Source organism: Poecilia latipinna, unplaced genomic scaffold (genome assembly GCF_001443285.1).
Source record: "Poecilia latipinna isolate Pla-1442-1.1 unplaced genomic scaffold, P_latipinna-1.0 Scaffold2762, whole genome shotgun sequence".
NCBI classification, from domain to species: Eukaryota; Metazoa; Chordata; class Actinopteri; order Cyprinodontiformes; family Poeciliidae; genus Poecilia; species Poecilia latipinna.
In genome coordinates this window covers 44,324-53,770 of record NW_015115378.1, presented here as the reverse complement: position 1 = coordinate 53,770, position 9,447 = coordinate 44,324, and the positions used below count along the sequence as shown (strand labels likewise).

The window sequence follows — 9,447 nt, the reverse complement described above, 5'->3', positions numbered from 1 at the left end:
TTTATTGAAATCAACAATAACTGTAAATATTTACTCAATATTTTTCAGATATACAGCTAAAACTTAACATAAAATACATATTTGTAGGACAAAAGACATCTTCCATGTCTTGTATGGAGTTTATAGATGACATGTTATTAAGGGTGGTGATGGTGGAGGTCGGTTTGCTTCCTGGTCTGCCCATCCTCAGTGTTTGCCTCACCCACCTTGCCTGATAGTGATGCGTTCATGAAGTCAGTTTTCAATATATTTAGGCAAGTTGTAGTTTGTTATTGTCCACAAAAAAGCTTTTTTTCAAAGCGGACATGTTTGTATCTACGTAAACTTTTACGCCACGTTAATTTTAATACATGCCGTCTTGAGCATAAAATATGACAGCACACATTTTGAGTGCGTATGCATGCATTATTCATGCCCTAACCCTAAGCACTAAGCAGATACATAGAACAAATTAATATGTGGATGTGGTATACATATGGTACATAAAATTAACAATCCAAAGTCCAACAAACCCTAACCCTTACCCTAACAATCCAAATTTGAGGATTAAAGGACTAATGTTCCAAGAAGATCTTAAGAAACTCTTCTATGCATGTAGTTGATTTGAATACTCAATGTATTTCCACATTTTTTCCCTAAAAAATAAGACAGCTGCAGCTGATCCTGCTGCACTTGTGTTACCTGCTTGACTGGGATACATTTTTTCAGGAACTGTCCTGTGATGAACCATTCATATCAGTCAAGAATACCGAGAGGCAGTGCAAAGAATTAAATATTGTTTAAACTTAATTTTTGCAGGTGACTATACTTTAAAAATATTAAGTGGTCAACATTATCAACACTCTCAGCCCTTATTAGATGTGCCATCCCACACTCCTGCTTTACTGCACATCATTAATGTCAGGGAGTCTGCCCTCATAAAACAACATTCATAAGTCAGGAAAAAGGCAACGCCTTGCAAAAACAAATTGACCACATTTTATTGCACAGCATCGCTAATGCAAACTGTGGTGCATGGAGTTTACTGTGTCTCTTGGCTAAAAACTTATCAAAGCTGTTATCAAAGATACTGACCACGCTCACTTTATTTGCACTTGTCCATTTAGACTATTACTACTCAGAGCTGCTGAATCTGAGTGCTGACTCTTAAAGCTTGAGTTTGTAATTATATGCTTCAATTTAACACAAGAATTTGTCCATTTTTGAACTTACTTGTTTTAATCTATCCTCCATATTCTGTTATTGTTTGGATTTGGTTTCATGATTAGTTATCACTATAATTATTTATTAATAGTCATTTTTAGAGGATCAGCACTACAGTTTGCATGCAACTGAACTATATCCTACAATACAATGAGAAAATGCAATATTGGACGTTTTTTATTAGTGGTATTGAAATATTAAGATAGATGTAATCATTTTGGCAGCGTGTGTGTTGGTCAATTATCTCAGAATGTTCTGGTGGGCTATTGATGCTAAAACCGTATGTATTATGTAAATGTTGCTTACTGTATTATGTGAACTGAAAACGTTATGAATTGTAATTATGACTAACATAATTGCTTGTAGGCATGTATTGCAGAAAAGAAAAGAACGGAAAAGGAAAGAAAAAAGAAAAGAAAATATACTTTCAATGTCCTTTGTTCCCCCCAAGTTCAAAGTTTTACCTGATTGTTTTTGCAAAGATCCGCCCACATACTGGTCCCATCTCCTCCACGCATCAGAACGTGATAAGTGAAGAAATAAATCCCAGGGATGGAACACGTGAACTTTCCAGAAGTTGGGTCGTAATGATTTCCCAAATTGGTCACTACGTCGTCAAATTTGAGCACTTCGTACCCTTCGTGCTGCTTTTTCAGTCCTGCGTAAAAGGCGATCTTTGGCACAGTGCTGTAGGTGGCGGCGCTGATTGCGCCAGCAACTGCGCTGGGTCCCGGGGGTCCTGGTAAACCAGGTTTTCCCGGTTCACCTCTATTTCCTGGTGGCCCAGCTGGACCGGGGTGTCCCGGTTCACCTGCAGCTCCCCTTGGTCCCACCTTACCCGGACGACCCGGTTCTCCTCTGGGTCCCTGGATAAAAGTGGGCAATGACTGCAGGAGGCTGTTGTCCCGGACCGCGTCTGGAGCGCCGGTGCTGCTTGGAGTAGTTGTGCTGTATGGGTCACACACCATCCTACAAGCGCCGAGCATCTCGTAGTGCGTAAATGTTCCAGCTGAGCTCACCAGAACTGGAATAAGGACAACCAAAACCAGAACCATCATGATGCCCAGGACCCCCGCTGCCACCAGTCCCTTCCTGCCAGCGAGCCGCGAAAGCGCAGGACGGTCCTGCTGTCTGCGTTTGGGGGGAATTTTGGCTGGCTAGAGAGGTAAACCTCAAAAGACAAAATATGCTGCTTTTATGATGAGTGACTCTTTCAAAGAAACCCTTCAGTCTTTGTTCTCCTGCTTTGCTGGAAAATCTCCGAAACGAGTTTATAATCTTAATTCCAGCAGTGGATCTGAAGATAGATCTAAAAGTAGATCAGGGGGAAACAAAGAAACAAAACAAATGGAGGCAGCAAGGTGTAAGAGTGAGGTCGGGAGAGAGAAAGAGAGGGAGAGAGAGAGAGAGAGAAAGAGAGAGAGAGAAAGAGAGGGAGAGAGAGAGAGAGATAGAAAGAGAGAGAGAGAAAGAGAGGGAGAGAGAGAAAGAGAGGGAGAGAGAGAGAGAGAGACAGAAAGAGAGAGAGAGAAAGAGAGGGAGAGAGAGAGAGAGAGAGAAAGAGAGAGAGAGAGAGAAAGAGAGGGAGAGAGAGAGAGAGACAGAAAGAGAGAGAGAGAAAGAGAGGGAGAGAGAAAGAGAGAGAGAAGAATTTGTGAACCAAAAATTTAATTTGGGATATTTATACAATGTGTATTATATTTGTACAATATGTATTTCTTACTGGCAACTGATCCAGTATAACAATAGTTTCAAGGTAAACACGAGAAGGACACTTTCTTCTCAAACCTGCATCACAGTGTTCATTAAAGGCTAAACTTTCAAGTCTTCCTTCGACAGTTGGGGCTGTACTAACACTGTCCACCTATAAATCACCATGTGAAAATCAATGGGATTTATTTAGCCTGGGACTCATTGTGTCCTTGGAACAGTATGAGATGAATTCAGAAGAAAACGAGAACTCTATAAACTCAATGAAATGAGGAGAAACCAAAAGTATTGAGCAATGACAATAGATAGTTTAGACCTGAATAAGAAAGTTTCTGAAATTATTTTGCAAGTCATTTTTCAGCTTATCTTGAATCATCCTAAAAAACTCATTAAGTTAAAAGCCTGATTTAAATGATTGGATGTCACCAGCTCAGCTTTGGCTAAGTCCATTACCACAACTAGACATGGTGATCCTGTGGAGAGTCTGGGTAGAGTGTTTGACAACCCACTGAATTTTGTATCTCGTACCACGAAGATTGTTAAAAAGTGTGGTAACAGTAACAATATAGTCTGCAAATGTTGAACCATTTCAATGTCAGTAAGCAAATTATGTCCACATTCTACAGCTGACTTATAAGCAGCATTTTAACATTCTCCATCATTAGCTGTTTTTGTTCCGTCTCTACAGAGCATTGTTAAGATTTTTTGTAGAAAAAAACCCTGTTCTCCTCGCAACAATTTGTGAGCAACAAATATTAAGAAAAGCTATCCATATCTTTCTGGACCCTGATGACCGTCTGGACCCTGAGCCAGCTGGCTCTCTCCTGGACATAGGCTCCAGTGCTATCGAAACTACAAGACCCAGAGGAGCAAGGTTGCTTTTGTCCCCAGGGTCAAAAGCAACCGTCAACATAATGTGTTGAGTGATGGCTCTTCTCAACACAGAGCCATCACTGATCAGGGTTCAGCTGACCCTCCCAACACAGGGGTGCCACCAGGAATCTTTGGCCCCATGACAAAAAATTAGATTGGGCCCCCCCACGTAGCTGCTGTTACAGTTTTTTGATTCTACATGATTCATCAAAAGCGTCGCAGTTTTAAAGACTTGCATCTGCCTTGCTTTCTTTGGTCCAATACTGATAATAGCACAATATTTACTGCTAGTGAATTTTACATGCAACAGTAAAATGCATATTGTATGTATACTTGCAAACAGTATGCAAATAAGTTGCTTAAATTTTATTTATCAGTTTTAGATTACTGAAATGTCTCTCCATGAGCAACAGTTACAGACAACATGCAAAATATACATGAAGCAATCCAGACTTCTCAAACAATGTTATGTAGTTGCATTTTATTCAAGCTGCAGTATATAACTTTAATAAAAAAAATTCTCCATATTTGTTAAAGCTGTCACCACGTTGTGACAGTTTGTTATGAGACAGATAATCTGTGAAAAGATCAATCTCCTCCACCTCCTCCTTGAACTACTATTACTATCTAAAGTAATGCACCGTTCTGACCAAAAACAACCAATCAGAACCAAGTGGACGCTATTAGTGCTGTCAATCAACCTCATTCATTCACTGCTAAATGTGCTTCTGCCACTGATTAGTTGTTTCTAGCACTGGGAGAAGGGAGAGGAAATACATTTTTCACAGATTATCTCTCATGCCATACTGTCACAATATAATGACCGTCAACATAATTTGTTGAGTGATGGCTCTTCTCAACACAGAGCCATCACTGATCAGGGTCCAGTTTTAACAAATATGTAAAAAAAAATATATAATTTTTTTATAAAAGTTACATACTGCAGCTTTAATTTCACTCAGGAGAGGACGAGTCAGGAGGGACGTGGGTTAGAGCTGCTGCTAACTGAGAGCAGCTCTATCCGTTGTTAAGTGTGGTAAAAGATACAGGGACAAGTTGAATATATGAATATGTTGATAATTTCTTTTCTTAATTCATTAAATGCTACTGAAATGGAGGCAAACAGTAGTCTGTAGCTAAGCTAACTATGCTAAATGGTTGATAATCTCACACAGTCTACCCACCTCTCTTGGAGAAAAACTGGGTTACAAATTCACACTCTTTCCTTTTTCTCTCTCCCTCCGTCTATTATTTTTGAAAACCTGATTTTATCTTTTTTTTTTAGTAGCATAGTAACTGCCACAGTGGTTCTTCTACTGTCTGCTGCTGAACAGCGTCACCGTCGAGCACTAAGCAGGAACGAACATTTCATGCAGATCCAGGGGGGTTCAGGGCAAATATGTGCTTTTTGGTCTGGGAGTGGAAACATGTAATTTTTACTGCTAAAAACAATTTTAGAAAACACAATATAATTAATTTTGTAATCGACAGGGCCCCATTTATTTTTATGTCTATGAACAGAAAAAGAAAAAAAATAAATTGTGGAGGGCCCCCTGTTGGTCAGAGGCCTTTAGAATTGTCATAACTTTCCCCCCTATATGGCGCCCCTGTCCCAATACATCTATGAACTTTGGCTACATAATTACTGCACACTGCAGTCACAAATCACACTGCACATTTTACTACATGCTTATATTTAGCAGCATCAATTTTACGAATTCTATTGTTTGAATTATCACTTTTGAGTCTATTTGTTCTGCACTTGTGAACCTGCCCCTCAGTGACAAATAAAGTTATTTGAATTGAACTGAAAGCCCTGTTCAAAGCATGTGCACAACTTTCCAGTATGTACCAACGTTAGGCACCAACACAGCAACTTTTAAACTGTTAGCATCTGAAAGTCCATGTATAACTGTAAATCATTTCTACAAAACAAATGTCATATTGTATCTTATGGAAGCATTCAGCTGGCAGAACTAGAAAATCATTTTAAGAACACTATGTTTTTAAATCTAATAATATAACAAACAAAATAAACAGGAATAAGAAGAAACTGATCTTTTCACTGTTTCTTCTAAAGGACACTCAAACAATGCAAGATGTTGCTGTTTTACTGTTGCCTCCAAACAACAACCTGTTTGGTTTTAATGAGATATAAACCTCATAAGAAACATTCTCATTCTTTGATGTTTCTCTGTTCATTTCCTAGCTCTGCCTGTCAAATGCTTCCATAGTATCTATTGGAAAACATTGCAGAAAATATGTCTGCCTGACCTGTGACAAATGAAGGTCTCAGGAGTTCTGAGCTAACCTTAGACTTGCTGAAGTGATTCAGCTAATTGGATTGTGATGTTTTTCTAGGACTTTAACTCTCCGTTTATGGAATGAGTGTGCAAGAGAGATCGCCCAGGGCTCACCGTTTGAGGATTACTTCTGTAAGCCATGCTTTATCTGAGGTATCTCAAAGATATGAGGCAAAACTAAAGATTTCACTAATGGTAGATCATATCACTTATGGTGATGACAAAAATAAACTTAAAAATAAGACATTAAACCCCAACAGAAATGATCAGTCTCCTGCTTCTGTCCAGAGAAACAGCAGCACAACAAATCACTAGGATAATGTGCATGTAGTGTGCTCTAAATTGTTAAGAAATGAAGCAGTAAACATTATAAAAAATAATTGGCTCTATATGTAAAGTTCTTTTATGACATGATATGACCGGTTAAATGAACTGACCTGAATATAAAATTACAGAAAATAAGTTATAACTTAAATGAAAACAATGAACAGTGGTTCATTTCTCAAAACGTTTATTGACAAAAGCAAAATGTGAATTTTTTATCAACTTACTTGTGGCAAAAGAAAAATGTTCCAACAACTGATTATGCATTAAATATAAAATGACATATATCTGAAGGCACAGAGATAAAAATGAGAAGAATCGAAGGGATTCTGTGAGGACAGTGGAATGGATGCAGTGAGTTCATCAGCTTCATTTGTTTCCAGTCGTGAAGGTCTGAAACTCTTCAGAAAATCAAAGCTCCATGAAAAAACCCAGCTGCAGACGTGAACTGGGGCCCCACATCTCATTTAGGACAAAATGTGAAAAAATTATATGTACTAAGATCATTACATAAACCTTTAGGGTATTATTATGAATTCATGTGTTTATATATGTATATAAAAAAACCAGTCGGTTAATATTTGTGTTTTCTTCATATTTTATGTTATCTGTGGTTTCTCTACAAACTCTGCCATTACTGGTTGCCAAAGACACAAATATGCAAACAAGGCTGGTGATTATTTTCTCAGGATATATTACCAGCAGGCAACATAATATTTGTAATAAAAGTAAAAAGTAAAAGAAATTTCAAATTTGAGAAGCAAATAAAAACTAAGAGCGAAATAACAGGTACATATTTTAAACACTTTTCAGTCTTTTCTCTTACATGTTAGATGTCTAGAAGCTTTTAAAGTAAAGACTTTCAGCCTTTACTTTAAAAGTTCATGATCATGCAGCATATTGTGAAGCATGTGCTTAAGAAAACCAAGCAAAGCAGATGTTATACCACACCTGTTTAAACTGGACAAAGGAACCAGGGGAAGCATCATCTCTCATCACTAATTTAAGTCTAATTTGAATTTTAAACCTCAGATTTCCTCGGTGTTTCACTCTGGCTGCTACTAAAAAGTAACAGGATTGTAATGAACTGGAAAAACCAGCCAAGACAGAAAACACAGATTAAAATAAGGAGCTAAGATCAGTGAGAATACACAGCTGTTAACCGGGATCTTTCAGAGTTTAATACTGTAGAGTCTTCATTTTCATTTATGGGAAAGTGCAGAAGTAATAATAGTGTGTAAAGTCATTTAGCAGCTGTCTTCCACAAGTATTTTTAAGGAACGTGTCTTTTTCATTTGGCATAGAGCTCTTAATAAGCAAGATACTTTTTCCACAAAGTGTTAACAATGTAAAATTCCCTTTATGTATGTAAGCTTACTTCATTAGCACATAAAGCAAAAGGAAACAAAAATGCACAAAGACCACTGAAGATTGAAAATAGGACATTCAAAAACATCCCAACTTGTTACGTAACAGGAACATGAGAGGCAGACAGTTTGGCTGATGGTGAAGGCTCATCTCCATGCTCAATTTCCTCTTCATTTGTTCTTGGCAGCAAGTGGTTTGCGGCTGATCTTCCTGCTCTTGTCACTGCTCTTCTTCGGAGGCTCTGGGTTAGCCTGCATGTGTCTACCATAGAGACTGGGAACAAAGCAAGAAGAAATATGAGCAGACAGATTTAAAATCCTCATGCTTGTGATCTGAGAAAAAATGTTTTGATTCTGTAAAAGTTGTAAGAATTTGTTCATCAATTTGGCAAATAAAATGATAAGTCAAATCTCTTAGTCCAGAGAATAATGCCCACAAATGTGTATAAGCAGCATTCGAAAAAAAATAAATAAATACTGAAATATTGTGGACTGGCACCAGAGGTGTGATCATCCTCAGCAGGTAGTATCTGATAAAGAAAGTAACGTTAGGAAAAAAATTTATTAGAAGCAATAAAAATACTTAGGTGTGGAGTTTTTCTCAGTGGTTGCAAATGTTTAATGTGATTCACTTAGTGCCAGTTCCACACTTACAGGCCAACATCCTTCAATGCCACTGCTGTCTGTCACACTTTCTTCCCCTTGGGTGTCTAGCATACACAAGGCTAGAGGCTCAGTGAGGTGGAAAAGCCCAGACCCTCTTTCTCCTCCCTACAGCCTTGTTAGTCCACTTCTTACTGTACATCAAGCTCAGATGGGGTCTTTAACAAACCTACTGCAGCTCTCTCTCTTTCTAGGCTTTGACTCAGTTTTTAAAAACCAAAACATTTCATTTTTAGTTCATATCAGTAAGTCAATCACAGAGTTTGTTTGTTTTTTACAAAGCCCAACTAAACAGGAAAAACTGCAGTGTTCAGTAAAGAGCAGTAACTACAGTTTGAGAAAAATGAAAAAAAAACAAGAGAAATTAAGGACTGGAGTAATTATGATCATCTGAGGTATCATTACATGACATTACAGGTCATCATAAGCACAGAATCTTACTTCCTGTTAAGAAAATTAAAAACAAATCAATATGGATTTAAAAGTCATACTGAAAATGCAATAAAAATACTGATATAATACATTTTTATTTGAGGCTTTGCTTACACAAGACCTCTGTCTGTAAACTGCAGACTCAAATATTTTCAGGTGTTCATTGAGAAAAAGCCTCTATGTTTAGATGAGACCTTTGATGTAGTTGTCATGCCAGGACACCATTAGTCCATGGGCCAGACCATTTCTTTGTCCATTTCAGGATGGCAAAGTCTATCAATATTTTTTGAAAAGATACATGTCTCTAGTAATATTTTGGTATGATAGCCCTTCCTAAATGGCAGCTGAGTCATAGTTATCAGCTCATGAAGCAAACAACCCCTTTGGAAAAATTCTGTTTTTTGAGACTGGTGTAGGCTCATGGTATAAGCATTTGTCAAAGGTCTATAATATAATGTTTGGTGTCATCTTAAAGGGGACACTCTTGGCTTTCATTTGAATCAGGTTTTGAGTCTATCTGAACAACACAGAGATCACTAGAGGTTGTTAAACCAAAAACAATACACATTTTT

The 9,447-nt window shown here is 37.8% G+C and overlaps 2 protein-coding genes across 3 annotated transcripts in view; both read right to left on the bottom strand.

Moving 5' to 3' along the window:
* c1ql3a (complement component 1, q subcomponent-like 3a) overlaps positions 1 to 2,542 on the bottom strand; it is a 14,187-nt gene extending 11,645 nt beyond the window's left edge. The window contains exon 1 of the mRNA XM_015021333.1: positions 1,668 to 2,542. Coding sequence (XP_014876819.1) covers positions 1,668 to 2,261 — 594 coding nt within the window. The 5' untranslated portion in view covers positions 2,262 to 2,542. The remainder of the gene's footprint in view (positions 1 to 1,667) is intronic.
* Positions 2,543 to 7,004: 4,462 nt separating this feature from the next.
* The window catches only part of rsu1 (Ras suppressor protein 1), a 39,507-nt gene continuing 37,064 nt past the window's right edge, over positions 7,005 to 9,447 (bottom strand). For both annotated transcript variants that reach the window (XM_015021334.1, XM_015021335.1), the window contains exon 9: positions 7,005 to 8,054. In XM_015021334.1, the coding sequence (XP_014876820.1) occupies positions 7,952 to 8,054 (103 nt within the window). In that variant the 3' untranslated portion in view covers positions 7,005 to 7,951. The remainder of the gene's footprint in view (positions 8,055 to 9,447) is intronic.